The sequence below is a fragment of the Indicator indicator genome, chromosome 9 (assembly GCF_027791375.1).
Source record: "Indicator indicator isolate 239-I01 chromosome 9, UM_Iind_1.1, whole genome shotgun sequence".
In the NCBI taxonomy this organism is placed as follows: domain Eukaryota; kingdom Metazoa; phylum Chordata; class Aves; order Piciformes; family Indicatoridae; genus Indicator; species Indicator indicator.
The window spans coordinates 21,297,721-21,316,908 of record NC_072018.1 but is presented as its reverse complement, the minus strand read 5'-3'; the positions used below and the strand labels follow the sequence as shown (position 1 = coordinate 21,316,908).

Genomic DNA, 19,188 nt, shown 5'->3' with positions numbered 1-19,188 from the left:
ATGTCAACACTCGCCCTTAATTAGCCCTTTCAGCATAATGAGGCATTCTCCTCACCAAAGCCTTCAAGTGTGCGGCTGTTCCTGTCATCTATGCGGGGCGGGAAAAACAAAGAGTCGGGGGCAGCTCCAAGTCGGTGCTGCGAGCACAGCCCGGCTGGGCCGAACAGGAGTGTGTGCGCAGCCGTCTGGCCGAGACACTGAGCCCATTCTCCGCTATTGTGGGCGCTTGTTGAATGCTGTTTTGTCCTCCGCCCGTGCGGACACAGACGTATAAACTGCATCTTTTGTTCTTCCACCAGAAGAAATCTGCCCTTCCAGTAAAACACGCTGGCCTGGCAGACAGATATTTATCCACCCTTCAAAGGCCGAGAGCAGGCCCTTGCGCAGTCAGGGCTGCGGTGCTGCACCAGGCCCCGGCAGTTCTACCGGAGAATTTTGCCTCCCGCTCTCAAGAGAACAAACGTCCACAGTGCGAGGAGACTCCGACTGGTTAGGGCGGACCATACCGGGCAATAAGCCTCGCTAGCCCCTCCCTTTACCTGAGACGGCAGGGCAACGTATCCCCACAGCACCTCCACAACATGGCAGAAGAACCCACCCCCCGGCATAGGCGGAGCTCTGCCCCTTGCCCCGCCTATCCCAGGCCGGGCGGGGGCAGATGGTGCCCCGGCCGTTGGTGGCCGCGCCTGCGCGGTAGTTTGCGGGACACTGGCGAGTTGGCGCGGTGGGGAGGCCAGTGACGGGCTGCGCGTTAGCCGGTGGCCGGGTGAGTTGCTGTGGGGAGAGATTGGGTCAGGAGAGCTTGTTCCGCTGAGCCGGCGCTCTCTTAACTCCGACCCGGGCTTGAACTTTGTCCGCGGCCGTCCCAGGCCGTCCTGAGGTGGGGTGGGTGGGGTAAGCCTTCTTGCTGCTTTCGCCCGTCCGCTTCGCCCCTTCTGCCGGTGGCCTTCGGTCCAAGCCCCGTCCTGTGTGGAGAGGGGCGTCAGCCTAAGTAGTCCCTTGGCGTGGGTAGGGCGAGGGGTTCGTTAGCCGGCCTGGCCGTTTTCTCGGGCACGGTGGGGCGTCGCTCCTCCGCGTTGCTACCGCGTCATTGTCTGATTGTCTCTAAAAATACCTCGTTGGCTGCCCACTTCATTGGGGTGCTGGCGTGGGTAGCTGCTCAGGCAGGCGGTATTTTGAGAAACGGTTTTGGCAGGAGGCGCGAAGCTTCCGTCTGTTCCGCGGGCAGAGCCCAGCTGCTGTATCTAGAGTGCAGATAAGTTCAGGTGCGGGCAGCCTGGGAGGGGAGAACTGGCGGACAAGTTTCTTTCCAAAATGCACAGCCCTTTAACTAGCTGGAGAGGAAACATTTCTGCTGTGATGTTTACCTGCGCATATCAGTCTTGTTCGGGCCATTAGGTTTGATGCTCGTCTCCCTTCTAATTTGTATTTGCCATTTCTCGGTACCTGCTTGCTTCTTTGTCGTACGGTACAGCGCAGTTTTCAGTCATGATTTGTGTGTGGCGTAGTGACAGATTGCTCTCTGCTGTAAACAGTTTTCGACCTGAGAAGTTTGCCTTCTGCCAAAGTCAGTAAGGTAGGCTTTCGTGGGTGGAGGGGGTTGGGGCAAATTTCTGCCCCTAAGAGCAAGGAAAGCGTCAAAGGTAGTTTCTGTTTTTTCTTGCATTAGAGTAACTGAATGTATGGACTCAACAATACTGAGCACAAAAATACCTGCTGAATCTTATGTCTATAGCTGTGTAGGTGAGAACACTGTGTTTCAAAGAACTGACTGCGAAAGGCCACCGCTAGGTTGGTGGCCCAGCATCTGTGGGGCCAGTCTCAGGGACGTAGTCTCGGGCAAGGGAGAACGCTTGAGGCAGAAGTTGATCTGAGCCAGGAAAGGCCGAAGGTATCAGATGTAGCTGTGGTGGGCTGCTGGCAGCTCCAGCTCCTTCCTGGGTTTTACATTTAATTTCCAGAGATGGAAGTTCAGTTCTGTGATACCTTTTTTTTCCCACAGACACACAAAAAAACCCGTACCAGACCTCTTCATGTTTTAAATGACATCTCGAGATGTCTGTCACAGGTTGGCAGGAGAGGTTGTTTGTGCTAGTTGATTTGGCTTGCTGAGCTAAAGTGCCGGCAGTGTTGTGATCTCTATCTCTTAATGGCTTTTTGGTCATAATAAACATCAATATGCTGTATGGGCTGATTTCTTTACCTTGATATATTAACAAGCACTTCTTCTAAGTGTAATTGCTGTCGTACTTTAGAAGGAACAGCAAGTTTCACAGGTGACCTGTTTGGAATGTTATCCATGCACATTTGAGGCCAGCCTAATGTAGCAAAAGAATTGAAGAGCCGCTTCATTGTGTCTGTTTTAACAGCTCTGATGGCAAGTCATAGAGAATCAACAAAAGCAGATGGCTGGAGGTGGCTCTTGTTGCTTTAGGCACTAGTCTATTGAGCTGTGAAAGCTTAGAAAATAAACACATTAACACAAAAAATTACTTTGTGCTAAGCTGTGTTAAAACTTTTTATTTTAGCTTCTAAATTATCTTCTTAAGCAATCTTAAATTCACTCTGCTGATACTGAAAGTTCCTTTTTTCTAAGCGCAGGTACAAAGTTAAGATACGTTTATGAAGTCATGATGTACCAATACAGGCTTGACTCATACACTGTGCTCTCGCAGAACATTTGGTGGGGGAAAAGGGGGAAATGTACCACGTTTTGTGTGACATGCCAAAGGTGTGCTAATTATAATGTTTTGACCTATTGCATAACAGCATCTGTGAAATTGATGGTTGCTTAAACTTTAGAACATACCAACTGAATCTTCTTAGTTGTTATGGGGGTTTCTGTTTGTACAGAAATTGTCTCAAGGATTTAACTTTCAAGATGAAACAACACTGATATTAGCCACCTGAGGAGCATAAATTAGTACTGAATAACTGAATGGGCTTTCGTTTTTTTGGGGTTTTGTTTTTGTTTGGTTGGGGTTTTTGTTTTTTTTTTTTTTTTAATACTGTAGTGAATGTTGCTTTTCTCTAACTTCTCCTGTATTGTTAAATTAGATGTCAAAAGTACTTAAAATTTACTTTAGCCTTGCTGTGCATTCTGCTTTTTCAAGAATGTGATGGCTGTCACTGCTTAGCTTGATACTCTCTAAATGCCATGCACAATATCATGACTGAGTCCTAAATCTGCCAGGAGCAGAACATCATCTGTGTAATCTGTACCCAGTGGTCTTCAGGAATAACTCTTTAAACACAGGTGCAACTTAAAATTTCTGTTCTTCTCTTTAACAGTGTATTGGGAAGTCTCTGGCTTTCTGTGACTTATTGTAACTTTTTTCAAGACAGCTCAGAAGTGAGCATAATGAGATCAGTATGACATCTTTATTTCTTTTGATTTGACAGAGTAATCCTGTAATATATTTACTACTTGCAAATCCAGGATCTTCTTTCCAGTTAAATGATAACCCAGAATTCACATTTTCTGGGGTGCTGCACCAATATATTGAGGTATGTTAGGAAGCAGCACCTGACAAATCCTGCACTTTTCAATAATGCTATTAATATGAGGGTCATTAGAATACTTGCAGCAGCAGTGCAGTTCTGCAATTGTCTCACAGTGTTGTGAAAAATCAAGGGGGGTTAAATCATGCTACTCAGAAAAAAGAATGCGTTTTGTTTTTTTTTTTTTCCTAGCATAAGTATGGGCATGTATTTTCAGTTCATGTGATTATTATGGAATTAATTTTCTTCATTTATGAAGAGGTAATATTCCTTTTGAACAGCTGAAACTGATGCATGGTTTGTGTGTCATTGAGTTACAAACTGCAGGAAAACAAAGAATCATCTGGAGGCTTGGTGGGAGGGAGGTTGATGTTTCTGGTTAAATGTACTATCAACACAGGAAAAACTATAAGGAGTGTTTCATGTACAAAAGAAGGCAAAGCGTACCAGACTTACTTTTTCAGGTTGTGTTTGGGGGTTTTGTGTTTTGGGGGTTGGGTTGGGTTTGATTTGGTTGGGGGAGGCTGTTTCTTTTTTGTTTGGGTTGGTTGGTTTGTTTTCAACTACCTCTTTTTCATTATTAGGCAAGGCACCAAAATGAAAGACATGGACAATATCAAAACTGTAAAGAAGGAATGGTAGGTGCCAGTTCCCTGCTCCTCCTTTTCCCTTTTCCTTTCTAATGCTGTTTGTATATTCTGTTATGACTTTTCAAACTTTGTTAAATGTGAAAATACTTTTTTCTGTATCCACCTGCTCCACATAATACCAATGTTTAAAAACATATATATATTGCTAAAAGATTTTTCACATACCTGGAATGTTTTCTGGATGCAAGAAGTTGCATAAATATTTTTATTCAAAGTAGAAAGACAGCCCTACAAATTGCCAACTCACTGTACACCTCTGTTTCCTGTGGAGGTGTTTGGTTTTCAGTTACATTTCTGAGGTAAAGCACAGTGAATACCTTGATTAATGCTTCAAATGTATTTCATTTTATTAGAAAACTAAAATGGGGCCAGCATACTTCTGACATTACTTCTTTAATGTTGTCAAGTTTTTCTTTTGTTTAGAAACATTAATCTATAGGGATTCTTAGTGTCACATGGATGAACTGCAAACAATTCCTTTTTATGCAAATGTATGTAATTACCGTTCAAGTAAGCATTGCTGCTCTTGAGTTCAGTGTTTTATGTAAAACTGGATATTTTTCAAGAGCTGGGTTGTGGTTGGCTTTTTTTTCCCTCAATTGCTTAAAATAGCCTTTTCTGAATCTCCAATAGGAATAACTCCTCCAATGTTTACCAAAAGCTGCATAATCCTCTTACTATGCAAAGTACCTAAACTGAAAGATAATACTTCATTCAGGTTGCATATTTCTGCATTTTGATTGGTGAAAATCTCACAGAAACAGCTGTCACATATGCAAGGTTCTATAAAAAGATGCAGTCGATGCATCTTTTTTAATACTCTGACAGTCTCCACAGTACTGAAGTCTTCTATTGTTTCTTCAGTCTGCTCAAGCAGTGCTGAGTCACTTGTTCTTCAGCTTCTCTAATGTACTTTCAAAGACAGTAATGGTGGTTCTGTGATGGTGTGGGAATAGGGGGGTTCAAGTGGGGGTGGGGGAAGAATTTGGGGGTGGTTTTCTTAAAACTTATGTCAAAGGAAGTTATTCGAGCTGTTATAGAAATGCTTTAAGGAAGGCTTTTCACTGGTGTGCAGTTAAATGTTTGTCTGAATTAGAAGTGTAAATCATCTAACTTGGAATCCTTGCTCTGATACCGAGCGTCTGCGTAGTTTAATTCATCTTTTCTATTGTCATTCTTTAACTTGTGCTTCTGAAATGCAAATAGCAGTAGTAGTTAGAGATTTGTAAGAAGTTTCTAAAAAAGGCAGAGCACGAAGTTGAGCTTACATTATGTAACAATCAAGTAAGCCAAGTGCAGGGGAGATGCCTTTTACACCTCTTGGTACTGAACTTCTAGCGTAACTGCTTGTCTTCTAATGTGTTCTCTGAGGCTTCCATTTTACTCATGTCTTTGTTTTGCAGGATGTGTAAATCGGGAACCAATGATCAGATTTTAAATGGTACAGAACAAAACTGTGACTACTTAGTAGATAACCTTTTTGAAGAAGCTCAGAAGGTTGGTGCCATATATATGCCCCCAACTACAGTCAAGAACCAGGTAGGCAGTGAAGAAAAAAAATACCCATGTTTAGCATGACAGCACTCCAGAATTATTCTGGAAAACAAATGCAGGAAGTCCAGCAATCTTACCCAGCACATTGTAAATAAATCCACTCAGTATTAGGAAGAGCAGTTTCCCATTTCTTAGTCAACCAGGCCTGTGTTTCTGCCTCTTACAATTGCATAGTGACTACAGTGTCATTGCGGGACCTGCGCTGGCATTGGCTAATGCCCTTCTGCTTTATTAGTAAGGAGACTGAGCTGTTCACGAAGTGTGCAAGGAATGACAACTACTGTTACATTAGAACTTTGTTTAAAGAGTTGCAACCTTTTTAGGCAGAGGCATAGCCCAGTGTTTTTTTAATTTGCACTTATTTGTGCAGTTTTAGCAGTAGTGGAATGTTTAGTGAGGGGTTTGTATCTCAGTGATTCTGTTCTTTTCATACTTTTCTGTGACTCTCAAAAGAAAAGTAAGGGGCTGGAGAAAAGGCCACATGGAACAAAGATGTCAAGGGGAAATTTGGAATGGATATTGCTGGAAATAATATTCATTGCAGTTCTGAAATAGTGTTCCATGGCAGTACTTTTGCCAATGTTTAAATAGAAGGTTTGTGTGGAATAATTAGTCCCTGTTAACCTTGCATGCTGGATCACTGTAGCGGAACCTTCCTGTAGTGAGAACTTCATATGCATTGGTGCCATGAGACAAAAGACTTTTAAAAGGAATCTGACCTTGCTGAATGCTATATAGCTTTTTGACAGATTACCAGCCGAAAGAGAAGAAATTTTATTCAGAAGTTTGCACATGCTGTGGATTTATGTAGCAATCAGCGTCTAATAAGTGCAACTGAGTGGGGAAAAAAAAGTCAAACTGTCAAGTACTGTCAGGCCTAGTTCAAACTAATTTCCAGCTGGGGCAAATTCTGCTTCATGTACTTCACATGCGACCAAGTATTTGTAAAGACAACATTATTTCAGAGATCAAGCCTGGATAAATAAATGCTTCTTTGCATGGCATGATGCATAAATATGAAAATAAAAGCCCAAATATATTCATGTTAGTGTTGTAAAGATTTCAGTAAACAGTGTGAAGGCTACAAGTTGGAGTAGTAGATGCTCTCTGACAAAGTTAATGGGTTACTGAGAATTTATTTTTTCATTCCCCTAACACCAAAGTGCAGGAATTCCAGTGTGACTGTCTGAAAGTAAATTTTGTGGTACTTGCTGCATTTCCTGAGTGAAAGGCTTCTGCATGCATTATCTTTATGACTGACTTTCAGAAAATGTTCCTGAATGATCAGAACAAGGCTTTGCTCTAATAAATCCCCAGCTGGGCTATTCTGGTAGGTGGTGTTCCAACACGAGGCATGTGCGCTCTCAAATTAGCTCTTGAAGAGTTGCAGCTGGCTGGGATCTTCCAGCTTTTTTTTTTTCTTTCCTGATGAACTGAAGGAATGTTCTTGACCTAGGAATGGAAAATGATTGCAGGAAGGCTTTTTTCTAACTGTGATTGACACAAGATACTTGGAAATGTCACTTGCCCCTTGCAGTTGCTCCACCTGTTGGCTCAGGGCCGAAACAGATTATAGTGAGCCTTCTCTTGGTATTTTTAGTCCATATAGTGCATGATTTGCAATCATAGGCTACTGTGAGTATACCAAGTTGCTTTTACATCAACGTTACAGTGAGAATTGTTCTTACTTCATAGGTTGATGTAATTATTAAACTTTGGAAAAACGGGTTTACAGTAAATGATGGTGACCTTAGGAGATACACCGATGTTGCAAACCAGCAGTTCTTGGACTCCATTAAAAAGGGGTGAGTGAGTTTTGTGTTTTTAATCTGCCTGAGTTAATGTGCTTTGGATAGCACTTAGCATATGGTCTAATGTTTTTACATAGCTGCTTGTCTTTTCTGCACTGCAGTACCCGTGTAGGAGTGTAGGCCTCTGCCTGACTCAGTTCCTGCAGCGCTAATGACTGTTCTAACATCAACAGGTCTAATACAGCTTTCAATTGCAGTAGTCATACAGTTGATGATGAAATAGATAAAAGCAAGTGTTGGGGGTGGGGGAACACAGCAGGTGCAGTATGAAATAAAGAATAAATCATGAGTGCCCAATAAGAGCTACTGATCAAATGGTACTTTGACTAATGAACTCAGTGGATAAGTGGTTAGGCATCCCTGGTTTTATTGTCTTTGTTTTCTTTTTATTGATGAAAAGCCTTAAATGTGTGCAGTTGCTCCATGTAACATCAAGAAACCCTGAGCACTCTTAAATTTCAGACATTTGTTCCTAGTACAGCCTTGCTATTTCAGTCATTTGTGTGTATATCTCAATTTTAGTTTTATCCTCCTGTTAAAAATTAGCATGCTATCCTGACTGTTGCTAGCATTTGCAGTGTTGCTTTAAAAAGGCAGATTGACCATACAAGCTAATGTAATTTTGAGCCTTTAATTTGCAGTCTGTTTCCTTGCCCCATACAAACGGAGAGGAGAATATAATTTTATGGATAATATAATTTAGTAATTCCTTTTCAAATATGTGAAATTACTAAGCCATTGTATTTTTTTGCCTCTTCCACACTGTGCTAGCCCATCAAAAATACTAATTTTACACTGTTTCTTTGCTATGCCTGTCACCTGTGTTCGTTGTAATAGCACTGTTTAAAGCTTTTTGCATTCTTTGTATGCATACATCAAAAGTTTGCCACTTTCTTCCACCATTCTCTTGTGAAGATGCTAATTACAAGGTGGCTCCTGCATAATTAATGGCAGAGAAGCACTTAATACAGCTTCTGTGCCAGCTGAGCCCCACTGCCTGAAAATGTAGTCTATAAGCAATCAGAGCTCAGACAAAGACATTGCTGGGTTCTGCTTGGTGCAAATAAAGCATTATCGAGTTTATAGTACTGCAATAAAGATGTAGGTGCTAGTGATGATCTAATTTTTAACAGATGAGATTCATGTGTATTTGCAACGAAACAGATTGTGTCTAAACTTGGTTCTTTAAAAGCCAATTGTCTTTTTTTATCTTGTTCTATCACGGGGGTAAAATAATTGAACCTTTTGCAGTAATGTATGGCAATACTGAACGTCCTTCATCTCGTGCTGTGGAGAGGTAACTACTGAGAGACTGTTGAATATCATTCAATAGCTTGCATGATGATGTCTTATTTTAGTCACTTTTTAGTTAATTTGCAGTTCAGGAACTGTGTGGGAAAAAAAAGGCAAGTTATGTCATGCATTTAACTCTTCATAAATATTTGTGAAGTTGTGTTTTTAAAAAGCATCCTTAAACAGATGAACAATCATCTGTATACTCAAAGCAGTTAAGTAGTTTTTCCTCACATTTTGATCCTATTAAGGGAACTGCCTTTTGAGCTACAGAAACTTTTTGATAAGGAGGAAGTAGATGTGAAAGTGGAAGATAAAAAAGACAAGATGTATTTGTCAAAGAAACCAGTATTTCATCCCTTTTCTGGACATGGATACAGATTGGGAAGGTGAGTAACCTAACATATCTGTGATGGGGTAGCTGAAGGGAACTATATCTGTGGTAAAAGATCTCATAGTACAAGTTAGAAGTGACCTCTGGGGCTTTCTAATCCAAACTCCTGCTCAAAGCAGGATCAGATGTGGGGACGAATGAGGTTGCTCAAGCTTTCATACAACTGGACCTTGAAATCCTACAAGAGTGGAAGCTGTACAGCCTGCTCCAATGAGGAACTGTCCTCATGGGAAAAATTCTTTTCTTTATATCCCGTCTGAATGTCTCTCATTTCAATTTAGGTCACCCATGAAGAGCCTAGCTCCTTCCTCCTGACAATTTTCTCCCTCTCTGCCCCTGACAGCATCTCTTCCACAGGCTGATCAAGCCCCTCTCCTCAAAGGGCGAATACAGCAGCCAGCAGTTGTCTTGTTGGCTCTCCACAGAGCTTGCTCCAGTTTATCAGCATCCTTCTCTTTTTTTTGGTACCAAATCTGGATGCAGTATTTAGATGTGTCTGAGTGCTGCATGGGGGATAATCAGCTCCCGCTGGCTGTGTTCCTGTTAATGCAGCCAGGATGCTGTTTGCTTTCTTTGTTCGAGGTCTCAATGTTAGCAGAACCATTTCAGCTGAAAGGCTGTCACTGTTTGATTTAAGAGAAACAAATCTCTTTTAAAGCTGTATGTGCAATTGTTTCTATGAGAAGAGAGGAGCATGACAGTCCCATAAATGGAACTGAAGAAGTAAGAGGTTATTTTACAGTCTGTTAAAATTCTTCACTATTTAACTATGTATTTATTGTAGTGAGACATTTTAGCATGTTACAGTGATCCTTATTATTTTACCCCCTGACTCTCTTGTGGTTGGAGAGTGTCAGCCAGTAATGCCAATGCTAAAACCTCACTTGATTTATAAACAAAACAGTGCTGGCTTTTGGAAGGCTGCTGTAGTGGGGCAGGCCAAGAGTTCATATATTTGATCCCTGTGACTTTTGCTTACTCTGATAAATTCTTTACTTCACATGTCTTTCAAAGACTTATTTGCTTATAAAAGCAGACTTCAGCCTAGGGAACAGACTATATTCAGTGACCAGGAAGCTACTGGAAGCTGTCATAGGTAGAACTGTTTAATAACCTGCCAGCTAGGGTTAGTAGACTGTGCTGAAACCTTAAGTGGACAGCTTGCTTCAATTAAGTGGAAAGGGCTTGCTGCTAAGGCCCAGTGCTTGTGCTGAGGGAAAGTGTGACCTGGATAGGAATGGGTTAGGCAAAGGAAGAAGATAGTAATATGTGGAGTAAGAGACTGATAACAGTAATAAGGTGAGTGGTTCCAAGCTGCCTCAGAGAAGCAAGTGTCTGTTTTACCCTTCTCATCTGTTTCTGTAACACAGGCCATTTGCTTGCTACATGCTTGAGTAGATACATTCGATAGGGAAAAATCTTCTGTGAGCGATGGATGAGATGCTTTTGGTAGCACTGAAATCCTGAGTGAACAAGCGTCAAGAATAAAACTTATTTTATCTGCAAGTAAACATTTATATAGCAAAAGTATCTTCATTGTGCAGGGCTTCTGTTATTAACCAGCGCTAAATAGTAGGTTGTTCAGTTGTTATGTTCTGTCATGCCTACAGCAAGTGATGATTTCCTTTCCTGATAGGGGAATCAGGTTCTGGAAACATGCAATTCTGAGAATTTTGTTTGACTGGTCTTGTACAGTGAGACATCCTACAATTTGCTCAGCATTTTTTTTCTATGTGGACTGAATAAAATGCCCCTTTTTGTATGCACTTGTGCTAGTTTTTTCAGTGCTATGCTATCTGAGCATTTCCTTTAAAGACGAGTATATATTTTTGCTGATGTTTGAAACATGAACCATCAGTGTTCTTACTCCATGAACTACTGATCACTTCCTGATGTTAATAAATGCCTGTAATGTGTGTGCTACTCTCCCCACAAAGCGTTTCTGCTGAAAAATAGTGGTGTTGTCTGTAGACCTGTAAAAAGTTTTATGCTATAGAAGTCCCTCTCCACAGTTGCACTTACATGCAAATGATTGAACTGTTTATTTCATCTTATGACTTCAGCTTATCAAATAAACTTTTTTAATAGTCTGTAGATTTTCTGCCAGCATCCCCAGATGGATGGATTATGTGGTGGATGAACCATTATGAATTGGTCTGTTGACTAGCTCATTAGGACTTTTGTTTCAGGAAAAATGGAGGAACTAGAAATGGTATGTTTGTTGATACAACTCAGGTGAGCTTGGTCCTCTCCCTTGTCATTGCACATGAGAAAAAAGTGAGACCAGACTTTTCAAGTATAGCTTATGAGCCCGTGTAACTAGTGGGTATACTCTGTTCTTATTTACCACTATAGAGCTGCATTTAATAGTTTGGGGCTATAATAAGATTTGTAACTGACCTTTTCTATTAAGCTTATCGATGCATTTTAAAGACTGCCTCAAAAGCATGTTAATTAAAATATCGACTGATATGTCTTGTATCAAAGTGGGCTTGCTCTATAACCTCATTAGGATAAAACACAGCATGCCGAGATTCTTAACTGTTAGTCAGGGTAAGGCATACTTCTGAATTCTTGGGCTTTTTATTTTCAGAACATTGTCAAGAATCTCTTATATTTCTTCAATCTTTAGTTTACGGGGTTTTTTTATAATCTTATAAAATGAGTAAGCCTTTGATCTCAAGCTAATAAGAAATTTAGATTCTTGGTTTGTGGCTTTAGTCAAAGCTCTCACCACTAGATGGCTTTATCTGTGAGCTATACAAGAGCTAAGTTGTTAAATCTTGGTGAATATAGATCTTCTGCATATAGATGTTCTGACTTTCTCTTGCAGCTTAGCTTAGCTTATTGGCTTTGCTTTCACACGTGTTTGCTATTGAAAGAATCCTCTCCAGTGCCTATCACAAGTTCCAAGATGTGACCATCAGGAACGTTGGCTTGACAATGACACCAAAATCTGTCTCCATTTGAGACAGCTGTCTGAACTACAACTGTGGCTGATGAGCTAAAATATTGTTCAACCCAAGCTAAGCCAGAAGCCTGGCCAGCTGCGTGGTTGACTGACTTTCCTGCCTTCACTGTGCTGAAGACAGCTCACATGTGAGTGCTGCTCATCTGCTTCCAGTTGCAGTGGGCATCTCTTATCAGTCTCTTGAGAATGAGATTCCTTGATCCTCTTCCCCCCTCCCCCCCTCAGAGTTTCAGTGGAAGAAATAAAAAGTGCCTCTATGGCCCTTAAAAGTTAGGGCACTTGCCACCCTCTGCTTAGTTCCTAGTTAAGATGTTTTTTTAAATGTCTCAGACTAAAAAGCACTTGAGCCCAAGATTGTAACTTTATTAGCTTGAATATGTCGAGTCACTAGCAATCTGGTTTTAATTATAATTTGTCTGTGACTTTCCTGCTTATACAGGGTATAAGAACATAAGGATGCAAAGATGTAGTTTGTCCATGAAGCGGATGTAGTATTGTTAGGACTCTTCTCTATGGCCATTGGTTACCAAATTTTCTTGTGCAAAGAAAAAGCCTTTCTGCAAACCACCATGAAGTTTTCCTGTAGTTAGTGACCACAGCTGAGCTCAGAGAAGAAATGGTAACTCTTTAAATGACTGCTATTATTCTGCAAGTCAACATCTGGTTATACTCAACATGAGCTGAGGATATGCCCATTGGATCAGGCCTTACAATGACTTAGTACATGCTGAACAAGCTTAGTCTTGAAAGAAGCACTAAACTTTAGACATTTCTTCAGAATAAACATTTTTGCCAGTAATTTTTAAGGGGTTTTTTTGGTGACTGCACACTTGGACTCAGATCCCTATATTCTGTCAAGCCATTTCATGGATCAGTGCACTTATGGTAGGGTCATCTGTCAAAAGTGCCTTAGGAAGAAAATAATAATCCAAATGCTGTGTGCATCAGTCTGGATTTTCACATTAAGTCAATTTCTCTGATAGATGAGTAATGCTTCAAAGCTTGAAATAGTTGGTGCTGGGGTCTAAATCAAGGCTAACAGCATTCAGTTAAATTGAATTACTGTAATCACATTACAGTGAAAATTAACATTGAGTATGCAAATTCAGTACTCAAACCACTTAAGGTTTCACCTGTGTGATTAGAGTACAGAAAATGCATGAAGAATCTTCAGACTTTCCTCTCGTGTATTTATGTTTAATCATTTGAAATTTAAGTTCCCTTCTGTCTTGTGTTTAACATGAGGAAACAAGTGCTTTAGCATGTTGAAGTCCTCAACAGAAAGTATTGTCATACAGTTAAAGCTGACATTTATGTCAATATTCCTGGGGCAGGAAGCTCCAGAAGCAGAGGTCTGGAGGGAGGTTCAAGTACACATATGCACAGAAGGCATGACTTTATGTGGCTTTTCTTTTCAGTGCTACTCCAAGGATAATCTCTAAAGTAAGAGATGATCATCAAGGACCTGACAAGAGACACCTACCTTTAGTACCCTTAAATGATTTGGAGCCTATCACTAACATACAGATCTGGCTAGCTGATGGAGAAAGGGTAATTCAGAAATTCAATGTTTCTCATAGGTAAGTTTTGGTTTAGCACTGTCAGGTGTATTTGTATTTGAACTGTTTGTCCTATGCTTGTATGTGTGGTAAGTTTCAAATTACTGTGTTTAATGTAACTCTGCTGACATTATATTGCTGTTCAGATGTATCTAGAAAACCTTTCAAATTTTGAGACATCTTTTAGCTGACAAGAGGAGCACAAGAGGAATGTGAACTGCTGGTAATAGCATGTAACAGCACAAATGAAAATCTGATGAAACTAGGAATTCTCTGTAGGTTACTGGAAGTTAGGATGTATATATTTCTCGTTACTGGAGGAAACAGCTTTTAAGATGGCAGATCTCTCACAAAATCGCTACATCTGGAGAAAATGGCTTAGTAAAAATCAGGCTAGTTGTTGGACACAGCAGGACAGCTGGAAGCTGGAGGATGTGGCTCAGAGTTGAGCCAGAGAAACCTTAGGGAGGCTTAGAGTCAGTGCACTAGGCAGGGGAGGTTCATCATCTGTGCATCAATGTGGACAATATAGAATGCATCCAATGTGTTTCAATTTCCAGTTCTCAAATAGGCTTCTAAGTGGGGATAGTGTCAGAAGGTGCCAGTGCAGCCTATGTATGCAGGAGCTTTGACAAAGTAGGGTTAACCATTTAAATGTTAGATTATAAAACTGCTGTCTAGAGGCTTTTCTCAAATTTGTAATTTGCACAATTACTCCAGTACTATATAGTCATTTCATATGTAAAGTGTGCGTTGCCTGTGCTTCTCTGAAGCAGCAAGGTGATCTTAGATTTAAGGTGATCTTAAAGTTAATACAACATAGGCTGTTGCCAAGATAAGCCATATGTGTCTGTGTGGTTGCTCAGAAGAAAAGCTCACAAGTTGAAGGTTTATAACTAATTTTTTGTTTAACTTTTACTAATATTACTGTTAGTGGCCTGAGATATGAACTGAAACACTGTTGAAATGTACAGCAGTAGCTGAAGGCCTGGTTGCTATTTTAATTATAAATACTTCATTGGAGGGCTTAATATCTTCATTAACCCAGATTTTACACATATAAGTATATTTAGAAGGTTTTTTTGTCTTCATGGTAGATAGTTTGAACTGACCTGAGTGCTTCTGGAAGAAAAGCGAAGTCCAAGATAAGCAGAACAGCAGCCTTACTGAGGCAATGATCTTTCTGGAGTAGTTTGCAATTAATATTCTGTCAGAACATATCCTCTTGCCACAAGACCAGTATGTTTGTGCTGTATACATTATTTGTGTATGACATAATAAGAAATACAGGGAAATTATTTTAGATCCTTTTATCCTTAACTGTTATGATTGCATGTAGAGCACCCCTTTCAGTGAAGGGGTAGAAAACAGTCAAGCATTTGTTAATTAAATTATAGGTAAATAACCTGTAGCACATATAATGCAGTGCCTGGGTAAATTGATTACTTATACCCTTTTGCAGATCATTTGTGCCACAATAACTGCTGTTTTAGATGTGATTTAATTCCTGATGAAAGATTGAAATTACAGCATTGGGGCAAAAGGACAGGTAGCACTGTAATACTACAGTAGGGGGAATCGAGGAGACAGTGGAACAACTAGTAGAGCCCTGCTGTGGGAATAGCACAGAGAATTGTCTGGAATCTTGAGCAACTAAGTTAGTGTGACCCTAGAGCATTGGATGTGGAGCCTGGAAAGGAACTTGTTCATTCCAAAGCAGATAGGCAGTAGCTAATTGCCTGTGGTGCTCTAGGAACCTACTGAACTTTGGTGTAACCCATGCAGACACCTGTAAGTGTCCAACCAAAAACATTCCTGCTTGAGGTTTTTCAGGCTGTATATTTATAAGACCAAGTACTGTCTCTGTGAGGCCTGTGTGCATAGGAGTCAGATGCTGGCTCTATCTGTCCTAGGAAGTATGGCTAAGGCATGGAAATTTGGTACCTGTGCTGCCTGACTCTTAGGATGGCTTTCTCCCAAGCCAACTAGCACTTTCTCAATATCTAGGGCTTGTTTCAAATGTTAGCTGAGGTCACAAAACATTCCCAGGAGGCAGTAAAGCCTGTGGGCTACCCTGTGTATGGAGAAGAGGAAAGATAAGTTTAATAATTTGCCAGTAGCCAGAGTCTACCAGTTGGTCTCAGGATCAGAGAATGGACATTGACCCTGTGTTTAGTTTATTGGTATAAGATGTATTCTGTCATCTTCATTTTCTAGTTAAACTGGGCACTCCTGATTATTCCATGGCAAAACCTGTCTTGTTCACTTGTTGCAAGGTTCTTCACACCTTAACAAGCAGCTTGACTCTGCAATGACTCTGTACCTGTGTTGGTAGGAAGAGACTATATTTAGACCCAGTTAACTCATAAACCCTCCAGACAATTTTTGCCAAGTCTTTTTCTTTATTGTTATTATGGTTCTGCTACATGTGCCACAACAGTGAGGTATCTTTGTTCTTAACTCTTGGCTGCAGAAACCTCTCAAGTAAGAGCTCCACCAGCAGGTTAAGAAATGGTAGGCTTGTGTAACTGCCAGCTGAGCCATAGTGAAGCATTTGAGTGCTCAGAAAGGTGCTTGTCCTTTTTCCCTTGGGACTGTTCTCAGAGCATGCAAACCTTGGTCCTTGCTTCCCAGTGGATCAGGGGCTTGAGGATACCACCTCATCTGTATTCCTCTGTTTTTATGCCATCAGCCATTACACAAAAGTGGGTGTCTCATATTCTTCTTGTGATCACTACTCATGTTGTGCATATGGTCTGTGTTGAGGTTGAAGTGCTCTAACACTCAAGTTTTTCTTTATTGTTTTTCTTCTCAGAATAAGTCATGTCAGAGACTTCATAACAAAGTACCAAGGATCAGAGGGAAGTGTTCCCTTCACCCTGACTACTTCGCTGCCATTTCAAGAGCTGCGAAACGAAACACTCACGCTAGAGGAAGCAAAGCTGCAAAATGCTGTTGTTGTTCAGAGATTGCAGAAAACATCTGAACCTTTCAAACTCTTAATGATAAAAGCAACTGATAGTGACTGTAAAAATGCTGCTGCACCTAATGGACAGCTCAAGAATGAGCAGAAAAATGCTATCAAAAGTTCAAGATCAAATTAGCTTTTAACTGACCAAAAACTACACACAAGTGGAACTAGACAAAACCAAAAACGTAACCAGCAATATCTGGATGCACTCTCATTCTCATGCACTGTGCTGTTAAGAGAGCTGTCACCTGCTATAATAGACACATTTTTGAACTAATTTTGGTGGTCAGAGCCTGGCTGTATAACATAGCAGAGGCAACTGTACAACAGGGTCATCCTTAGAATTTCCTTAGGTAAAAAACTTCTTAGTTCTTTAATGAGTGTATTTAGATGGGGCAGTGTTCTCAGACTTACTACTGATAGCACCTTTTAAGGAGAAACCATATTTATTTTTGCACTTTGGACCTAAGTGAAACTGAACTGATTGGTTTTACTTATATTTCACTATAAGTTTGTATTTCACTGAAGTTTGTATTCTTCTCACAATAATTTTTAGGCTACAGATGCTGCAGGGAGGCTCACGTTTGAGCTCTTTACTAACTTGAAAATCTTCAATAGAGGTATCTTCAGGATTTAACTTTTATCACAAGATCTGCAATGTAATGTTCTATCATGTGTTCACATGGTGGTAGGTACATGTGTGAGAAGACAGAAGTGGGGTAATCTGGTGCATACTGCCTGTGAAGTGCCTCAAAGTAAGCACTGAAGAAATTTTTATTACTAATGGTTGGAGTGGTTTGTGCCTCTCTTCTGCTGCTACAGGTGTCTTACAGATAAGGTGATGTCAAACTACCTACTTACTCATTAGGATAGAGATCCACTTTTAGCCTTGTCATACAAAAAAACTCAGCTTTTCTGTACAGGAATAGTGTCTTAGAAGAACACAGGTGGTTTTGTTCTATGTATCTCCCTGCTGATTGAAACACTAATTGCATGTGGCCAAGTTTCAAAGATGTTGAAAATCCTTATTTGAAAACTGAGGTTCTCTGCCCTCCCCTCCCTGTCCTATGTCCATACAAGTCTTGCTGTTTCTGTACTTAAGGCATAAAATTTACAGCCATGTTTTACTAAAGGAGAAATTGACATGAAGACTCAATACATTGTATCACCTTTGCAAAGTAGCACCTGGGTTTGTGAATGGAACTGGAGTCTGTTGCTAAGACTTAACCCTTGGGGACCTTCAAGTGAGTGCCCACTAGTTTGTGCTGCCTGTGCAAATGGATGATTGTTGGGGTTGCACTTCTTTTGCATGGTTAAATGAAAGATGGGTTTGGGATTTCCTGGTTTTATTTTAAATAGAAATTTATTTAATTGCAATGACTAGAATTCTGTCTAGAAGTCCTGTTACTTCAAGCTAGGGACATGCTTCATTCCCAGAGATGTAAAACTGTTCTGCTTCACCATCTCTGCTGGTATGTTTGAGGGTGGCTACATGAATATCTATTTGGAAAACAATTTTCTGAAAACTGCAGTTAACGGTTTTCAGCACTATAAACTTGGTGTGTTACTGTGTCATTCAGGTTGTAGCAAATAATACAACTACATTTTCTGCTCTTGCACCGACTCTTCTCCTATGTGAAAAGTATCCCAGATCTTTAGTAATACGAAGAAATGTGCAGACAAATCCACTAGTGAAATTAGAGACAAATCACCTATAGACAGGAATTCCATCCTCAGTTTGCAGAGCTACATGAACAGTGAATTTTGTTAATTTGCTTCCAGACTGAGCTAGCCTGGTTATTGTCGGGGGGGGGGATTTCAGCTCACACCGACACACCAGTGCTTTTGAATTTGTCTTAATGTAAAACTAAGTATTAGAAAGCCACACACATCTGACTAAGCTCAATTCTTACCTGAAATGGGCATGAAATGTCAAAGTAGCAATATTCCTGCATTTGCAACAGAAATTCCAAGAAATAAGTAGTGTAAGACTAAATGACAATGAAGGGGAGAGGGCATCTAATTTTAAGGTAGGTAAATCTGTTTTGCTTGTTACCAAAAGATCGGGGTTGTGGATAGGAGTAGTAAATATTTAATATTTCAGTGTTGATTCATGTCTGCTACCAGTATTTCAAGAGGGTGGGTAGCTTGATTCACTCTGGTGTACTGTGCTTCGCTGAAATCGGCTGTTTCTGGCTACAGCTTTGGTGTACTTGAGTGTATATTTGCAGTTTCAAAGTGCCATGATCTTAATTGCAAAAGAAGAGCAAATCTTTTAAAAGTCAAGAGTGATACTAACTGCACTCATCCCATGTTAGACTAGAAAGTGCTTTTTTAAAAAGAGGCAATGAACTGTGATTGGGTAACATTTCCTAATTTGGAGAAAATCTTTGGAATGAATAGAAGGCTCCTAAATCGAATTGGTTTCAATCAGTTTGTAAAGACTGATTAGCTGCTTGTAGTGACTGGACAACTTAATCTTGG

The 19,188-nt window shown here is 40.5% G+C and overlaps 1 protein-coding gene across 2 annotated transcripts; it reads left to right on the top strand.

Annotated features, from left to right (window-relative positions):
• The first annotated feature begins 740 nt into the window (after nucleotides 1–740).
• On the top strand, nucleotides 741–18,278 carry UBXN2A (UBX domain protein 2A). 2 transcript variants are annotated; one of them, XM_054383441.1, is made up of 7 exons: nucleotides 741–766; nucleotides 4,086–4,139; nucleotides 5,555–5,690; nucleotides 7,401–7,510; nucleotides 9,061–9,198; nucleotides 13,593–13,754; nucleotides 16,549–18,278. In XM_054383441.1, exons 2-7 carry the CDS (start codon nucleotides 4,099–4,101, stop codon nucleotides 16,835–16,837), a joined length of 876 nt encoding a protein of 291 aa, XP_054239416.1. In that variant the 5' UTR covers nucleotides 741–766; nucleotides 4,086–4,098; the 3' UTR covers nucleotides 16,838–18,278. The 2 variants fall into 2 exon arrangements, with proteins under 2 accessions (XP_054239416.1, XP_054239417.1); XM_054383442.1 differs by lacking the exon at nucleotides 741–766 and having other exon boundaries at nucleotides 4,107–4,139; nucleotides 5,555–5,648.
• Nucleotides 18,279–19,188: the final 910 nt, after the last annotated feature.

Coding starts and splice junctions, on each gene's coding strand:
- UBXN2A (XM_054383441.1), top strand. CDS start 4,099: ATGAAAGACATGGACAATATCAAAACTGTAAAGAAGGAATG. Junction 5,691..7,400: donor CAACTACAGTCAAGAACCAG/GTAGGCAGTGAA, acceptor CTTACTTCATAG/GTTGATGTAATTATTAAACT. Junction 13,755..16,548: donor AAATTCAATGTTTCTCATAG/GTAAGTTTTGGT, acceptor TTTTCTTCTCAG/AATAAGTCATGTCAGAGACT.